Source organism: Patiria miniata, unplaced genomic scaffold, assembly GCF_015706575.1.
Source record: "Patiria miniata isolate m_02_andy unplaced genomic scaffold, ASM1570657v1 HiC_scaffold_3, whole genome shotgun sequence".
NCBI lineage: Eukaryota > Metazoa > Echinodermata > Asteroidea > Valvatida > Asterinidae > Patiria > Patiria miniata.
In genome coordinates this window covers 44,494,464-44,513,835 of record NW_024037069.1, presented here as the reverse complement: position 1 = coordinate 44,513,835, position 19,372 = coordinate 44,494,464, and the positions used below count along the sequence as shown (strand labels likewise).

Here is a 19,372-nt window from a genome sequence, read left to right as displayed (position 1 = left end):
TTTCGTGTCCTTGAGATGCTACTTATAACAGTCTCCAGCTAGCTTGGAGATCTCAAGGCAACTCGATAGACAAAGGCCCGCTTCAAACGTCGAACTTCTGCCGTGTCTAAATTCATTACAGTCGACAAAAACAAGGGCAGAAGTTCGGCAGTTGCTTCAAACGTCGATTTTCGGTTGAACTTAATTCGGTCGTTCAAGATGGCGGACCAAGACAGAAGATTATGATACTGCGACAAATTATTTATGCGACAAGGAGGCGCTCTCTCCTTTAACAGTCAATTTTATTGGAGGTGACTTGAACATTGTTTGTTCATTAATCCTGCTGGCAAATGTCACAACATCCCGATCCTGTCGGCGTTTATAGTCAAGAATGTACAGGTTGGCTGGATGTGATGCTTAATACAAAATCGGAGAAGGGATTCAAAATGGCGTTCCGGGTTTCCAGGGCAATGTTCGAAACATGTCCATGGACGCCGCCATTTTGTTTTTACGCCGAAACCTATACAGCCGGCAGGCGTACCACTGCGATTCCGATTTGGAACATGTCAATGGAATTTTGAAACGTTATAAATTGGCCGTTTGCGGCAAGACATGTCGAACCTTCGGCTAAAGCCAGCTGTTGCTTCAAACGTCGACTTTCTTTCTGCCGTGTCTAATTCAAATTTGGGTCCATGCTTATGTAACGTTTGAAGCGTACTTTACGTAGGCCTAAGCCAGAATTCGCACGCACAAAATCATCTGTGTATACCTTTATCATTTAATCGCACATTCGGCTAATTATCGCCTTTTATTAATTCGAATTAACAGCAGTAAATTGTATAACATTTCCATCTTAATATACGTAATAATTCAATAGGCGTATGTTGCTTTTATTGTAGATAACTTTCCCTGTTTCTGTACATTATTTTCATTCGGTTTCACAGAACTTCAAAAATATACGAATTATTTTTTTTCTCGTCTTTCAGTCGTCATCCAATTTGCATATTTCCATTCAATCATAATACACTCCCAAGATGTATACATTGACTTGTCAATTGTCACAACATTTTACAAACCGACAATCGCGTGTTATCTGTGACCCATCGGAACTCATCGCAGACTTTACAAAACTGTTTTCCTCCATATGTTTAGATTTACAACATACATGTAGTATAATGGTATACCCTTTATGAACATTTTTGTTGAAACTATACTTAAAGATGTCATCTTTGAAGCTGTAGACGAAGATGTCTGAAATATTACAATTTTAATTTTCAAGTTCTATTTTACCAGGTTTCCATCCATTTCTTGCCCAATTTTTATGACGGGAGACGCAAAGTCACTCTTCCTTTCACTCCCGTATTCCCGTCGGATAACTTACAACCTTTTTAGAGAATTATTGCAACCACAAATTACAGCACTATAATGCAGTACATGTTTACAACACACGAACTACAATTACAAAATTTAAAGTTCGCAACAAACTTTAGACAGTAAGTATAAAGCCCGGTTCATACTTCATGCGAATGCGAAGCGAATTTGACGTCATAAAACATTCGCTGCGAAATTCGCCCGAGTTGAAATATGTTCAACTTTTACGAATTCGCAGCGCGAATACTTGCCACGACGTCACAAATTCGCGTTCGCTTTCGCTTTCGCGCCGAGTATGAACCGGGCTTTACGCATTTCTTATTTTTTTTACGGATATAATTCAATTATCTTACTATATGCATTTAGCGCACATGGCTGAAATTTATTCTTAACCGTATACATTTATAATTAAAGGCTAAAGCTTGGGGCGAGAAATTCAAGGTATTTCGGAGACAATCGCTCCATCACGCATTATAGGCCAAATGCGATTCCTCTCTACATCTTCAATATGTCCATCTGTAATCGTTTCCTCAATCATCATTTACATGCCAACACTATAGAAGCTTATGCGAGGCATGCTGGCAAAATGAGACAGAAATTGGCACATGTCGAAATAAGGGTTTGTATAGGTATTAAGAAACAAGAGTAAAATTCTCCTTACAATACTGTTTGTTGCACTTCCTTGACAAGTTATGGCAGTTTAAAATTTGCATATATCAACGGCAATAAAAAAAATACTGAGAAAAAGGCTATTAATGTTACGAGTTTTTTTTTCGTCAAAATATTTGTATTCGTGAAAGATGCCAATTGTTTTTCCCATATAGAAACAATTTTATACCACGATTTTTATATTACATTTTTAATATATAGGTAGCAGACATATCAAAGACAACAATATGAATAAATCTGAAAATCGAAAAAAAAAATCACCCCTATACATTTCTTGCATTTTTCTCCACTACAGCCTGTGTCAGTTCCGTCTCATTTTGCCAAAATACCTCACATAATGTTCCCTTCATCCGGTCTGATCGCTTTCATAAAATTCAATGCATTTGTTGTAACATGACGTTTCGAACATAAATTGCGGAAACATTCTACTACAACATTGATAAAGGAGGCGAGACGTATGGTAGGCTCCGCCCCTATTCAAACACCCTTTCCACCACACACTTAAATCAAATCAAATTACACTTTTCTTCACTGATATCAAACTATTTCCAATAACTTTATATTGGCAAGTTGAGAGTAATTAAGAATATTAATTAAGAACACCGTTTTAATCACTGAACTGGACAATATTATTATTTTGTTATATGCCGTCATGTTATGCATGATAAGGCTAAGTGTCACGCTAGAGCAGATGTGGCTAACAACCCAATGAGGCATGGATGAAAATTACCAGTTAAAAATGGAAACTTGTATCAAAATGTTGTACATTTTAAAAAAATTGTTGTACGAAGTATACTGAAATACAAGTTCCAAACGTATATTTTAGGTCCTTATAACTGCACTTTTACATGGGAAACACCATATTACAATCATACAACACAGACATAACAATTCAATTTTGCCAATAATCCCTATCACATTTGGCTGATTAAGATGCAATTAGTCAAAATAAAGAAAATCACCGTTTTTTCGTTCGCCCAGGAACACACTTCCTCATAATTATACCAATCATTTTGATGTCATTACCAATAAATAAGTAAAAACGAATAAAAAACTAAGCATAATACTTTGAAACGTAGTAAAATTTGGAGTTGCTGCAAAATATAAACCGCAACTTCTCAAAGAAAAGTTAAAGTAGGCCTATTGTTTGATACGTTATGGATTGCTGTTTAATCAGGACGAAATCAAATCAAGAAATCAAATTGAGAAAATCCTACACATCCTTCATGTTACTCCCCGTATATAATATTCCAGTTGCTCTCCCCGTGATATTAAAGTTTTACACCGAGAAAATACAGCGTGGCTACACTTTTTTCAGAGGCAGATTTCTTAAAATTGATGAGACATGTTGAACTTGTTTTAAGATATTCCTAAACTACAGGATCTTCGTCGTATGGTGAAATCGGCGTTAAAAATAGCGCCCATTTTAACAATGGTCAACAACTAGTTTGTTCACGTATATGGCAGTCATTATTGCAGTTCTTTGTGCTTGCAGTGTTATTGTGTTGATTATCTCACAGACTTGCATGTGGACAAACTGGTGTTTGACCATCTTTCTTTAAGCCATCACCATATAGGCTTTATTCTCAGCGCCGTTTTCACCATAATACCAGGAAGCTGCTGTAGTTTAGGAATATCTTGAAAACATTTTAACATGTCTCCCCAATTCCAGGAAATCTGCGTCTGCAAAAGTGTAAACGTTTTTTGGACCACCCTGTAGAATTTTTTTTAAATAGTTGCTATTTTTCTATAGCAATACGAAAGAGAATCACTTTGAGCTATGTTGAATATTTACTGTACATTTTTCGAATTAATTGTGCCCCACATTAATTCCCGCGTGTCTTGTGTGATTTATAATGGGCGAAAAAGCGGCCCAATGTAAAAGCGTGTTTTCAGAGGGTTGAAAACGTCCAAAACAAAATGGGGGAAAATATTGAAGTTTGAATATAACAATGGACAAGTTCAAAATCATACATGGGTTTGGATCAATTCCAACAACCATTCGTTACATCACACTGTCCTACTAGTGAAAATATAACCAGCGTGCACTCCAGAATGGACCTGGAATCCGGGTTCTATTTGGCCTGCCACTTTTCCGTGTCAAAATGACACTTGTCCGGGTCAAACTGACATTTTCCGGATCAAATGACACTCTCCTAAGTCAAAATGACACTTGTACGTGTCACAATGACACATTTCCAGGTCAAAATGACACTTTTCCGGGTCAAAATGAAACTCTTCAGGGTAAAAATGGCACGTCTATCCAGGTCAAAATGACCCGGAAAATGAGTCAAAGAAGTGTCAATTTGACCCGGAGAAGTGTCAGGCCCTATAGAACCCGGATTCTGGTCAATCTGATCATGGACTTCTTATTGAGTGTAGTAATACAAACAACTACACCTCACATCCCAACTGCACGTTCCTTAACGTTATACGGACAATCGTATTTATGTGAGCGAACTTAATGACTGATTTCAATGTTTAATAACTTTTTAAAAAAATTCCCGAGTTTCCCTTGGAATATCAATTTGAGAATATGCGAATTATTTGTATGAAAAGGTCCCTTTCGGGAAACGTTGTTGCTCAGTACTTTTCGTATATTAGTTTTGCCAGAACTCGCATTCCAACTTTTTTTTCTGTATACTGTGTTCTAAACACTCCAAGTTCAAACACATGTCTTAATTGCATCCGTATATTTGAATCTGTGACATGTTTAGGCATCGTGCGAAAGCCCAATTGTACCATAAAAAGTAAATAAAATGACTTATCGGATTGAAGTTAATTGACAGGCAAAGTATCACCTGTAGCAGAAAAACACATTTTAAAATATAACATTTTCCTTTTTTTTTAAAATAAGTTATTACTGATGGCGCTATCAGGCTTTCATACTGTGCAAAAATCCTAAACATGCGAAAAAAGTGGGTACAAAAAGTGTTTAAACACTGTAAGCACCGTTTTTACAGCATACTTGTACAAAACGTAAACGATTAAAATGCAACATCAGCTAGTTCCAACCCTGGTCTACATTCGAACTTGGGAAGTTGAGCTGGACCACCTTTCAACCCAATTGAAAAAAAAAACCCGACCGAAATACCATCAAGGTTCATCTTTCACCGTCTTCATGCAATATAAAAGTAAAACAAAACGAACATCTATATAACGTGATTTCATATACTTTATAAGAAATGGATAAATACTTCATACATCAACAACAGCTTAACTTTCACAAAAGTTCCGAAATATCGAAATATCTGGACATTTGTTGAAGCAATTACACAATTGCAACAACAATAAGTTTACTTTGTTTTGATATCCCAAAAAAATCTAACAATGATATTCCAGAAAAGATAATGACTCATCGTGTACATGCCGTGGTTAAGTTCTTCGACAGTTTAATCTAATCCGCCATGTTTCGTGTTTTAGATTTCCGAAACAGATAAAAATGATCAAATATTTTTAGTTGAATATATAGCTCGTTTACAATTTCCATTGCTATTTGTACTGGCCTTATATATTTATTTCGTACTCAACGATTTCTCCGTAAATCGCATTCATTTCCATGTTTCATGTGTCATGAATTTAGAAACATAATCATTACGATAAATTTGCACTTACGTATAGACAAAAAGAAATACCTACCATACGTATGTACAGTGTATTAGTAAAAAAGAACTTTAAAAAACCCAGTTTTTCGAGCGCTCGAAGGGGTGGGGGGTGCTTGTGCTGAGCTTTATTCTTTAAATTAGTTTTTCTCCACACTTTGTGGATACTTGTTGTGTCATCAAAGTTGATATTAATGTAGTATAATGAGCTATGACATTATCAAGCAAATTTGGACAAAAAAAGGAAATTCCCCAAGCACTTTGGAGTTTTCATTTAGTTAGTCTTTCCGAGCAAAGCTTTGGCATTTTTTGCACTGCAATTCTTCCAACGTTTTGATTGTGTTTTATCATAAGCTTAGAGGCTACATACGCATTTAATATTACATAGAGCTCTTAAACACCTTTCTGAGAAACATATTAATAATTCGACCTATATTTAATGTTCTACAATTTAATAGAAACATTTTTAGTTTTTAGCAGTATGAGACCTGATTTGTAGACTGCCACTTTTGATATGTCACTGACAACATTAATGCTCAAAATCACTTTACATCTTATACTATATGTATATGAATATTAATTCATATTATTTGAAAATCAGGTGTTTGTGATTCCTTCAATTTGATGTTAATCCCTCTTATGATGATTAAATTCAGAGAATCATTTATTTTTGACAGCTTTTTTTTTTTTTAGACATTTCATTTTGCGCCACAAACAATATATTTTTTTCTCATCAATAATATGGTATATTTTACATTACATCTTCTTGCGGAAGCTTCGATTCAACTTGGATCGGTTCGGTTGCTTCACTCAAACTTTCCGTTTTGTCTTCCTTGAGTTCCTTCGGAGGGGGCGTGTCCTCTCTCTCACTCTCCCCATTACTGTCTCTGTTACAATTCTTGAAGAAACCCTTCATGGATGTGCACTCCCGAACCGTCACAGTGACGTCCTGTGACGTCACATCCGTCACCAACACCTCGGAGGCGGGAAGATGGCGCGGTTTCCATGGCGACTGCTTCATGGACTTTTGTTTGTGGTTCTTGATCCTGGACTTCTCCAGCTCTAGAGGGCACAGCACCACTTCAGGCTGGTCCTCAGGGAACGGCTTCAGGGTCGGGGAAACCTTGGCAAGATCGGGCCCGGGAGAGGGTTTATCTTTACGGATTGGAGTTTCTGTATCGACAATTTGGGGTTCCTTCTTGGGCGTTTCTACGGGTTTGACCAGCTTCCTTTTCTTCTTGACTGGTGGCGAGGCTGTGACAGGCGATTTCACCTTAATAGCACTCTTGGGTGATGTTGCTGTGGTTGGGATGGGTAAGGTCAGAAGACCATCTCGAACCAGTGTCACTGTGGGACTCTTCTTGCCTGTCTTACGTTGGACAATCTCTGACGATTCGCTGCTCTTCCTCCGGGTGGCGTTGGTCTTGTCCACTTTGCTTAAAACTTTCTTATCTTTCAGCTTGGATTCCAAAAGGCCAGGTAATTTCTCCACTTCTGTGATTTTGGTGTTGGAGTTTTCGTCGGTTTCTGTGGGTACCGGTAGGTCTTTCTTCCCCGCTGGGGGCTTGGTGATATCGCTCGGAACATCGCGTCTTGCCTGCTTGGGTTGTCGGGGACCCTGCTCCGATTCAAGTTCTGATTTCCCGTGAGCCTCGGCACCCACTGATGACTGTTGGTAGACAAAAAGCTAAGACATTACTCCAAGCTACCAAAAAACCCGCTTTCCGAAACCTCCCGCCGTTCAGCCGTAAACAGAAAAACTCCACAGAAATTGCGCAAGCAATTTCACGCCCATAATTCTGACTTCAAAATGGCGTATTGGACCTACCTTTTTCCTTCCACGTTTTGCCGGTGTTTTGCCGCTACTTGAGGTTCCTGGATCGCTGTTGTGCCTGCTGGAAAAGTGAGCGGAGAACAGAAAAGCCGGATATTTAAATGGTTGCAACTTGTGGTATTAGTAATAAAGACAAGCTGTGTGAAAACAGCTGCATAACGAATGTTTAACATCGCCATGTTTGCTTGCGAGGTGTATTTTATGCTTACCTCCGGTTGAAAAACTCAACCAACCTCCTGTCCAGAATATTGTCCTCAGGTTCCCAAGTATTGTATCTACAATCAGAAATAAACGAACATCATCAATACGACAATCAGTCAACATGATAGTGGCAAAATCACGGGTTAAATTCGACAGCAAATTATAGTAAAAACTCGAGTGCATGAAGCGGGATTTTCGATACTCACTTATTCGCCCAGCCTTTCCATTTCACCAAGTATTCAGCCTTGCCCTGCAAAACGTGGAAATTAAATTGGAAAAATGAGTCTGGAGTGCAGTTTTCGTCCAGGGATTGACGGGGGAATTCAACATGACCACTCACCTTACGAATTCTGCGATCACGGAGTTCCTCGGCGGCATAAACCTGTTCTCCCAGATCTTTAAGCTCCATGGTGCGGGACCGAGTTTCATCAAAACATTCGCCGGGAAAGCATGGCCTGGCCTACAGCGTGGCTCGGTGTAGTACACCTTCGGGAGTTGGACTCCTCGGTCACTTAATAAAAACCATAAACACACGGTCAGGAAAAGAGAGAAAGCATGGCGACAATTCAGTTATCGGCTATCCATTGTAAACAACTGCTAATATTTGAGTGGGTTGTAGGCGATGGCCGTGCGTGTGTTACTGCAGTTTTTTCGCCGTATTATTTCACAATGCAGCGCACCATTATGACCAGCACAGCCAACAGTTATAATGACCTTACACGCAGCTAGCAGCAGCTGTGGCTTTAGTCAGTATTCAGGTATACGGTGTGTGTGTGAGGCTAGGCCGTCTAGCTAATAACATCCCATAATACCTCGTGTGTGACGTCCTGCTTCAACAAGCAATGGCGACCGTGCAAAGATAATGTACACACAGACCCCAATGCACCACGTACAGCACATGCACATGGCGTTAGCGCGCCGTGGATGAATAACTACTGTGTCCGATATGGAACATGGATGCTAGCGGCGTGTTCTGGACATCAAACCTTCGTCGTTCACCATTTTTGTCTGATGGAGTGGATCGTGTTATATATGCCTAAGTGTGTGTGGATTACCCAACAATTATGAAAAAACAAATTTCATAAGACTTGTTCGTGAAGGAGAAGATTTTCGAGAGCATCGGAGAGCGAAGAGAAACTTTCGGGGGCCCGGGGGGGGGGGGGGACCGGGTATGGCATCATACGGAGTGAGGCCTGTATCCTCTGTGTCGATTTAATCATAACATGACGCAAACTCCTGCTAAAATTCACGTTTTCAAGCTCAAACAATATACTGTCCGCGATCTTCAATGGATTCCACTTTCTTTTTTCCAATGATTTTTCAACTTTTTATTATAACGAAAATACTACATCATTTTCCCTATCTTGTACGTCTGTGAACCTATGAAAAACGAAACCACCCCCCCCCCCCCCTTTTTGTGGGAAACGAAGTTTTCAAATAATTCAACGTGTTTTTTTTTTTAATTCATAAAGCCCATTTTTTTTTTAAACATGGGCCGAGTTAAATCTTCATATGGGCCGATTTAAATCTTAAAATGTATGAATACTATTTGACATCCTTTTGGGGGGGGGGGGGGGGGGTTGTATTGAAAAGTGCACTTCTTTAAACATTTAAACTTTTCCATGCTTTTCCTGGACAACTAAGGGCGCTGTTACTTTGTGATGTCATTTCAGAAAGACACTGTTTATTTTAGGTGTTACTTTGTGATGTCATTTCAGAAAGATACCGTTTATTTTAGGTGTTACTTTGTGATGCCATTTCAGGAAGACACTGTTTATTTTAGGTGTCACTTGGTGATGTCATTTCAGAAAGACACTGTTTATTTTAGGTGTTACTTGGTGATGTCATTTCAGAAAGACACTGTTTATTTTAGGTGTTACTTGGTGATGTCATTTCAGGAAGACACCGTTTATTTTAGGTGTTACTTTGTGCTGTCATTTCAGGAAGATATTGATATTATTTTAGGTGTTTCTGTTCAAATTGTGAATCCAACAATGTGTTCATTGACAACGTTTGTGAGAAAAGTTTGCTCATTGGTGGCTGCCATGTTCTGGCACAACAACGAATCACTAAAGAGTGAAATATCAAAAATTCTGGCAACTTTTGGTGCTGAAACTAGTTGTAACATTGATGTTTCTGCCTGAAATGACATCACAGTTTTGCTGACGAATATGGAAAATTCCAATAGCATAAAATCTCAAAGGCACCAAAATACCCTTGAAAATGGCCAATCGAAAATTGGAAATAGGAATAAAAGGAGACACAAAGGTGCATTTTCAAGGATTACAACAAACAAATTACATTGCATATATGCCCTTTTATACTTTGAAGATGTTCATGAAGTTTAGTGAGAACTGGAGACAACACACAGACATTCAAATATTAAATGAGATTGTAATAATTTGAGTTAAGACTTTTTTACTGTCATAATTTGTGTTTTGTTAGTAAGGAACAAATCAAGTTTTTTTTTAAATGATGATGGTGATTTTGTCTGTTTTCCTTTGCGAGTTTTCATTCATTCATGGATGTAGGAAAAAAATCCATGCATAGTTCATCAATGCGAATCGGCCAACGATCAGTGGTGGACAGCTGAATTTTGTGGTAATTCTTTTAAACTAGAGATAACTTGTAATTAGTGTGCAAATTACATGAAATAAATTGTACACGTACTATAGTCAATAACTTGTAGAACTTTAACCCATTTTTTAATACATTTAAATGGAGCGAGTCACATTTTAAAATATTTCTTTTCTAACTCGGTCTCTTTCTTTTTGACTCACCCTGCACAAGTGGAGACAAAATAGAATGTACCAGGAGGAAGTGGGTTCAAATCCAACCCGATTAAATCTGTGTTAATTGGGTGGTTTTTTTTGGTCACGCTATAGGTCTCTGACATAGGCCTATGTAAGAGTATAATTTCAAAGTTTGTTTATAAAATTGGGTTGGGGACCGGTCATCATTCGGCGCTGTTCATTATGCAAACATGTATAATGAAAGAAAAACCACTAAATAATAACATTAATTATTGAATTAGACCTTTTCCTTTTTAAATTTAATTTCTTTCTCCTTTCTAGTTAAGTGGCTTAAATCCAATATTTGACAAGATCGTAACAGACTGGTCAAAAGCACCAATGACTTGGCAGATAGATTCTTATATCCCTAGAGAAAATATTTAGAGGGGGTGACACCAGGAATCATTTTCGGAAGAGTGCCTAATTTGCATAATCATAAATAGCTGCCGTTTAATTGAATTATTCCCATATTTTTGGTATTTTTATTTGTATATAGTCTATTTTGGGAATTCTACTTACATACCCTTAATTTCTTAAACACACAAGTAACAGGATAATTATGAGGACAGTTGATATCACAAGGCGACTATTTATAATTATGTGCCAATTAAGCACCCTTCCTAAAAGAATTTCAGGTGTCACCCTTCTACATATCTTCTCTACGGATATGAGAATCTATTTGCCAAGTTTGGTGCTTTGGACCAGTCGGTCACGATTCCGACCATAAGCCACCTGACAATTCCTAAATTGGAGGTTGGCTTGGTGCACTAACTGCGCTGTTCCGCGTTAAATTTGCTCAATGTTATCGAGACAGCCTCTTAAAACCACGAACGATCATTTGAAATTGCATGTACTCAGACAATTACCTACTGACAGAAGCCTTTCTCAAACTTCAAGTGAAGATAAAACAGATATCATAATACCTTGTGAAATTATTTCGCCTAAACTTACATCGTCAATTAGCAACGGAAACCATGCAGTACGAGACCCTAAAAAATGTACCTGTTTTTTTTTCTTCAAAATGTACTGTACTTTAGCTATTGTGCCGAAACTCCATCAACTAATTTGTTATACACCATATTTAAGATTTTGCGAAAAACATGCACATAAAGCAAAGGTTCCTACGTATAAGAGCTTAAAGTCGGCTTACCATTTGGGGGTTTTAGTCGGTTTTTATATTACGGCAGCTGTATATGCCTATCAATAATAACAAAATACATGCAGGATTTAGGCTACTTTTGTTCGCATTTTGATCATTTTCAAATCCTTTCTTCATGCTGGATTATTTTCAGGGGATGAGATTCTACACTGAATAGAAAGTTAACAGTTGAATGACGCATGTCACAATTCTGATATGTCCTTCAAGATGCAAAGGCCCACACTTTTCTCTTCAAAAACATTTTTCCCTCCTAACAAATGTTCAATTTGAAGATAAGTTTTATTTTAACGAAAAAGTTGTGATAATTCAATAACGTCGGTGATTTTTTTAAAATTATTTTTTAACATCTCATTCAAAAGTGAATAGCTTTTATAATGCTGAGAAAAATAGCAATTGAAGAAAAAAAACCTAATCTATTTTTTGATGTGAAACTCGAAAACAGCAGGTGGATGATCATCTTTAAGGATGTCTTATGTAATCACTTGCCTACTTGAAGATCCGTTTAGGGTCTTCATTCTGCCCATTGTGTCGCTCAGTGTAAGGCAGAGGATCGCGGGCGGTTGTTCACTCACATATGACGTTTAGATTAACTAGTCTCATTTTCAGGAGTATTTGGATATCGAAAAAAGTGGATGGCTTCAAGAAATTTGAAAGATTGAAACAGAATTGGCTGCACAACAAATTGACCGATTGATAGTTGTTAAAATATAGAATTGTATTATTAATAAGGGGCAGATATTAATAAGGGGGAGATTTGAATTTCAGTACGTAAGGATCGTCAACTTACTACGGCAAAAATCGACATGACATTCACTGAAACAAAGCAAGACGGGAACATAAGATATTGTTAGTCGGAAAACCCCAAAGTGACCAGAATATAAAATAATACGTCAACCTAAAAAAACAGTTAAGGCCTATACTGACACTAAAACTTCCTGTACGACGAAAAAAAAAACTAGCCACAAGGATGATAAAAATGTTATGTCAATACATATCATCACTTAGCTAGTCGTCGCTGAAGAACCGTGACAACGCGTGTATGCCAGTGACTCTGATGGAAACATTATTAAACGCAAGTCACTTCCCATAATATTATTGTTTGGGCAAGTAGCAGGCAGCCACGACTTGAATCGCGTCTACATGTATATCCACCGTGACTAACTATACACGGATGACTCACCATGGCGGAGTACGTAGTCGTGGTTAGCGATGATTTAGAGCATTAGGCATACGTACGGCACACTGTAGTGCTGCAAATTATGCGTGTATGGCTGTACTGTCCATGAATGTACATGTAGTAGCGCTCTTAAGTGCACTGCAAGATAGAGGAGAAAAATGGCCGCAAGTGGTACAACTCTGAATCTTTCGTCTGGCAAAGACAACATTGATGGTTGGTTGTACACTAACGGACGCCAACCGCATGACATCGAGATGATGAGGACACTGAACGGCCAACACACCAAGAGAGAACGGTCGCAGAACTGGGAACAGACGGAGAAATTTGTCCTCGTCCGTTTGGTGCAGCAACGTTTAGCTGTGATTGAGGACAAGGCAGCCGACACGGACGCCGTGCAGCGACGGAAGCAGGCTTGGCGGGAGATTCACGCTGAATTCACCGCTAAGATAGGCAGCCGAGCCGGTAGGGTTAGTCGGAGCATACAGCGGATACGAGAACAATGGAGACGCATGAAGTACTGGGCTAGGCACGAGTTGGATGTTTATCTAGAGACGCGAGTGGAGGTGAACGGGAAGGTGCGGTATAGCACTAGGAAGCCGAACGAGTTGGCGCAGTATATCAACGGGATGATGGCTGCTATTGAGCGGACTAATCACGGACATAGAGTGAGGACCGTGAGGAGCTATCTGCGAACAGCTGACGATGATCTCCAACGTGATCTCCAAGATGCTGACTTGCATCCTCAAAGTCAACTCTCTTCGCCAGACCCACAGCCCGACTTCCACCCAGAGCAAGGCATCGTAGACACAGCCCATGAGACGAAGCTTAAGGAGGATGACATCCCCGATGCCATGGAAACGCCACAGGTGAAACAGGAGAGTGTGGAATTGTTGGATGAGGATGAGTCTGGCGTTACTATGGTTACTTTGCCATCCATCCAGCTCAGTGATGTCCACTCACCACCGTGTCAGTCCATGAGCCAGCAGGTTATCAGAGTGGATTCTATTAACGGACACGCCTCGTCCAGTAACTCTACATTGCCCAGGTGAGTGGCAGTGGTTGGGTGGCAGACCAGCACATTTCAGTCTTAAGTTTAAGATTGGTTTTTACCTGTACTGGGCAAAAAAGGAAACATCAAACAATATTGAGAAGTCTTTATATTGTTCTTTTCTTCTTTGTACATTAATCGATTTTATTTATAAATCTTGCATGAATGCACTGCTATCCTAACAATCCTCGACGGACGGCTCACCCCTACAATTCTTCAAAAAAATATAATCGTGGATTCTCCACTGATGTCGTTACTTCTGTGCTCTATTTCATCATTCACCTCGCGTCACAAGAAACTTCACATCAGTTTCAAGAAGTGTGATACCGACACAGAATGTTGCATCGTCATTTCGCCACTTTCGACAGCCTACAACTACGTTTAAAATCACGAGCGAAGAAAAAGAGGATTGTACGAAGACAAGTCTAATTATTAAATGTCTCAAAATTGGAATTTGAATTCAAATAATTGAATACGTTTCCTGCATCATGTTAAAAGGGAGAAGAAAAGAATGAGTAACCTATCTTTACTTTTTTGGTGAAAATCGTGTCAAAGTTACCAGAGTTTTATTCGTTACCAATTACTGCATTAGTATTCACATGAGACAGCTGGAATTAGGTTTTCAGCTAGCTTGGTGGTCGAGGGGTAAAAGACGTCTGCACTTTTAGGTGGAAGGTCGTTGGTTCGAATGCAACTTAAGTATGCTTGTCCATGTTATTCTCAGACAGCATAAAGTGAAACAGATCCTTAGAACTTCACATCTCGAGCATATGCCGGATGAAAAAGTGTCATTTTTTCTCTCTCTCTCCTTTCGGCAGCTGGGCAAGAGAGTTTCCAGAGATCGTGGGAGAGTCGGCTGACCCAAGACCAACACACGACGTGGATAATGATGAGGATGAATCAGACTTTCTTGATGACTCCGATGATGACGAGATGTTGGGATCTTACTCCGACTGGGGGCGGGATGTTCCCGTCACTGATACCACCGCTACACGCCTTACTACGATGGAATCAAACTCTCGCTCCAAGTTGGAAAAGCAGCAACAGCTCCACGCCCGCTGGGAATTCAAGCGTCGCATGCAGATGATGGAGGAGGAGCACGCGCGCAGGATGCAGATCTTAGAAATCCATAAGGAGACGGCACAGATGAAGAAAAAGCTGGTCTTTCGGCAGCTTAAAAAGAGTAGAGCACCCTCAGCGTCTGTCTCCAATCCGTACGGTCGGAGGGTTCCTTTGCAACGATAAAAACTTGAAAAACTATACTTTACGAAAACAAAAAAATAAGTATACAAATAAGCACAAGTCATGACCATTTTCTTTCCAAGCATTTAGAAATAATTTTAGCCACACAAAGATTTGTAGATTTAGAGATCAGTGACGTACTACACAACAAGCAATATAAGCCAGTGGAGTAAGACTGTGCCGTCGAGTGTGTGTGGGGGTGTGTGGGTGTACAGGCATTACATTCCCTGTGTGGACTTCCGAACAAAAGATGTCCACATAAACCAGGTAGAGGAGACACTGTGCGGACTTGGGCAAGTCCACACAGTGTTTCCCAATTTCTGGAAAACAGGTTTAGAGGCATTTTGGGGTTAGGTTTATCTGTAACAGAATGAAGAGAAACACTAAAGGGAATCATAGAAAAAAAATTGGGTTGAAAGAGTTTTCACAGTTTGAGAAAAATGAGTTTTTTCACTGGTTTTTCTTAACTACACGAAAGCAATGGAAAGTCCACACTTGGTATGTAACGTAAACTTGGGTGTGTGTGTGTGTGTTTGGGGGGAGGGGGGAGGAATTGTGGATGACCAAAAATAGCCCGGCCGGACAAATCCGAAAAGTGTGTGGGGGAGGGGGGGGGGCTGGACACCGCATTAAACTGGGGGCAATGTTCAGGATACAGATGTGCATCTTTATGTATAATCGCGCTTTCAGCAAAACGGCGCATTTTATGCTTTTGTACCCCCCCCCCCCTTTTTTCAGTGTTATTGCATACATTTTGGTTGTTGGGAATTTCGCAAAATACCTCGAAATCCGCATTTTTGGTTTCTCCTCACGAAAAAGTGGGGCCTTGTCAAAAAGGGGGCATATAACCTCCCCCCCCCCCCCGATTTACGCCCCTGATACAAGCTCATGAATATTAATCATTATACGTAATGATAATGATTATTGTAAACGAGGCCAAAATATTTGTCTTATGAGACCTTTTCCATTAATTATGCATATTATTTTTGGAGGGGGTAATGTGTAGGACGTTGTTCATAGGCCTAATAATGTAGCACATGTCACGTTTTAGTGTGTATTTTAAAAACTTTTTTAAAGCACGCAAGATCAAGGCGTCTTTCACTGTACATGATGTATGCAGTTTCCAATGTGTTACAATAAAACATTAAAATCTGAAACAATCTATTATGGCTCATTTCGATTTTTAATTCAGCAAACAATTTCAATCTTTGTTAGTTGAGATGTGAGGTGAGGGGCGAGATATTCCTGTCGAGATATTTCTTGATTGTTATTTAGGATCCGTGTGTATATCGTAACATTTTGATATGTATTGTGTTCCTTATTCTCTTTAATAACTGCAGCATTGGCGTGACTACGGGGGGGGGGGGGGGAGTTCCTCCTTCCCTGCAGCGGAGGACCGTGCCCCAGATCCCCCCATTTGAAATCTTGAATTGCGCACAAACAAAACGTTGCCCTCAGTACCCCCCCCCCTGAAAAATGCACCCAAGTTGCCCCCCCCCCCCAGCAGCCTAGCCCTAGTTGCGCCCCTGTTGTTCATATTGTAATAATGAACACCAACATTGAAATAATTTTATAAATGCGTGTATGTACCTCCAAAAGTGTGATACAATAATGTCCGTCTAGATCTAATTTTCGTGTTGCAGAAGTTATGAATCAAATTAAACCAACTATTATAATGACAGAGCGCCATCTATTGGTTTAACATTGCAGCGCAGGTCAATGAACCCTGCTAGTGCAGACGTACGTACCAGTGGATATGCCCCAGAATTACTAACGCGGGCCAAATCACGACATTCTCTGCTGTTAAAGCATTTTGTGGGCCATGAATTTGAGGGTTTATCAAAAAAAAGGGGAAGCCGTGCACAGGATTGTGAGCTTGTATTTGTATGAAGTTTTGATGAAATCGGGCCCTTATAAAGTGCTCTTTTGCTAGCGGCTAGCCTACGGGGGGGAGGGGGGGGGGGCCTTGGGGTGCACGCCCCATTCGAAATTCGCCCCCCCCCCAGTCGACCCCACCCCCAACTGGAAATTTGGCACCCTTTTTCCATGCGCATTGACCACCAAATCCCTTTATTTTAACGTCTGTGGAAAGTGAACAGGGCCCCCTTGGGAAGATGTTGTTCAGCCCCCCCCCCCCCGTCCCCCGCCCCCTCCCACTACTTGATTTTACGGAGGTCTTGTTCATTGCAGGAGCGTATACGTAGGTTTCATTTTTCAAACTTTTCAAAATCATGATGGGAATTCACAATGGGCTTCAGGACTATTTTGAGGGGTGATCATCTATGGATGGAAATTTCTCCCAAGCAGTCATTGAATTACCCCAGGAAAAGATGATGAATCAGCTTCAATTTCATGTATGTCTCGAATACCTTGGAGAGTTGTGAGTATTTTGTCCTGAATTCAATTCTAAAGTGGGGCATTTTTTCATTGGGGTTTACGTTTATGGCAGTATATTTTACTGGTCTGCAACCATAAGCCGACTATCAAAAGGACAGGGCGCCATCTATTGGTAGCATTACAATGGGGGTCAATGAACCCTACATATCAAAACTACGCCCTCTCGTCTCCCTACTTCTATTTATAGGAGTCGGTCAGTAATTGTTACAAGGGGGGGGGGGGGAAATCAACATCAAATGTGACACTTAACAGGAAAATATAAAAACAGATTGAAGTTTGTACTACATACTTGAAAGAACAAAAAAGGCTGAAATTTGTTCTCAGCATTGGATAGGAATACACATGAATTTGGAAGTCGCTTATCCTTCGCTATACGGACGGCAATTCCTCATGTCATTCTTAGGCCTAATAAACTGTACACGCTACAACATTTTCCAACAAAACAATAAAAAGAAACATATCATTTACTATTATTATCTTATATATTGTTGTTGTTTACTGTCATTTGTGTATGTGTGTGTTTTTTAATAGTTACTAGGCCTATTGGTATATAATTTTTTGATGATTTTTTTTGTCTTTGAAGATATCAGAAATGTTAATGTATTTTTTATTGGTGTGGTTTTCCCCATTTTGTTTGCCTACGGATCAAGGAATCTGGCATATTAACACGTAAATCGTCTTGGCATACGCAGGAGCATAATACCATAATCCATTGACCGGATATCCAGCTATCTCTTTTACCGCCAAAACCAGGGATTGTCTTTTTTTACTTCATCGCTTCCCCAGGTAGATAATTTGCATAGAGTACAAATGACCAATCGCAGACGACGTACAGTGTACGTGGAAATCCCGCCCAAAATGCAACCGGCTCGCTGATTGGTCTGAGCGCTCCTACGTCACGAATTACTCAGCAGGGGAATCCCCTTTCGTTTCCCGCCGCGTTCAGGTGACCTGGGAGGTCAACGCCTACGTAATCACTCACAATCAAGAACGGCTAGAGGCAATTCATTCCACAGAAGTATTTTTTCAAAAGCGAGAGAATATGAATATCACAATTGTTACTCCATATTTCCGGCTACGGGTTGCCACTCTTAAAAAACGTCTTTCTGCAGTCGTCAGAAGTTTGGGCTTGATTAGTATGGCTGCGGCGAAAGCAGCCATCGAACGGAGAAATTGCTGCCGCTTTCCGGTGCGAAACTCCTGGAGAAAACGCGTCATGTTTGCTTTCGTTTCGTCAGTTGGTTCCGTATTGCCTTGGCGATGAGCAAGGGCTGTTAGTTGTCGGCAAATCGTTGGCGATTGCTGGTCACAACCGGATGCGGAGCTCCATTGCCATTGAAGGTAAGACCAATAAAACCATGCAGACCATGTACCATGACTCTGTGTGACCTTTCAATATTGTTTCATAAAAGGTAAACAAGTGAATAATCAATTTCATCAACGGTGCAATATTGCCTATTTGAACCGGAGAACTCATCTGCTCCCGCTGCTAGGCTTCTAAAGCAAATGGTCAGGAATTACATTTTAAACAAAATTGCAATGAACACCTTGTAGAATTTACCCATGACGGAAAACAAAATGGAAAATCTCCTGATATTGGAAAACTCAACGTGAGTTATTTTTAGTAGCGTGAAATGCTGCGGTTTAGCCGGGGTCGCTGGGCGCGTTTCGACGCGGTGCCCGTGAAGGCGTGCCTCGGTGGCCCACGCTTTGCACGTGGTATACACAGATCGGTACGACAACATTCCTGAATTCGTTTGGTCTTTTTTAGACAGAACGAAATGTGGTTTATTGACAAACATGCTGATCAACAATTGACACTAATGATCATCTATACTAATTTGAAGCATGCATGATTTTGCATGAGTTCCGTTGGGTTTAATTACTAAACAACCACGCAC

The 19,372-nt window shown here is 40.0% G+C and overlaps 2 protein-coding genes across 5 annotated transcripts; one reads left to right on the top strand and one right to left on the bottom strand.

Annotated features, from left to right (window-relative positions):
* Positions 1 to 753: 753 nt before the first annotated feature.
* Positions 754 to 12,866, bottom strand: LOC119737448 (chromobox protein homolog 7-like). 4 transcript variants are annotated; one of them, XM_038211808.1, is made up of 6 exons: positions 8,469 to 8,548; positions 7,997 to 8,167; positions 7,863 to 7,906; positions 7,665 to 7,730; positions 7,450 to 7,516; positions 754 to 7,290 (listed from the first exon to the last, which is right to left on the bottom strand). In XM_038211808.1, exons 2-6 carry the CDS (start codon positions 8,063 to 8,065, stop codon positions 6,373 to 6,375), a joined length of 1,164 nt encoding a protein of 387 aa, XP_038067736.1. In that variant the 5' UTR covers positions 8,066 to 8,167; positions 8,469 to 8,548; the 3' UTR covers positions 754 to 6,372. The 4 variants fall into 4 exon arrangements, with proteins under 4 accessions (XP_038067736.1, XP_038067737.1, XP_038067739.1 ...); XM_038211809.1 differs by lacking the exon at positions 8,469 to 8,548 and adding an exon at positions 8,376 to 8,437; XM_038211810.1 differs by lacking the exon at positions 8,469 to 8,548 and adding an exon at positions 12,788 to 12,866 and having other exon boundaries at positions 1,672 to 7,290.
* A 47-nt stretch (positions 12,867 to 12,913) lies between these two features.
* Positions 12,914 to 15,415, top strand: LOC119737447. The gene is made up of 2 exons (XM_038211807.1): positions 12,914 to 13,829; positions 14,651 to 15,415. The coding sequence occupies exons 1-2, from the start codon at positions 12,943 to 12,945 to the stop codon at positions 15,075 to 15,077; spliced, it is 1,314 nt and encodes a 437-aa protein (XP_038067735.1). The 5' UTR covers positions 12,914 to 12,942; the 3' UTR covers positions 15,078 to 15,415.
* Positions 15,416 to 19,372: the final 3,957 nt, after the last annotated feature.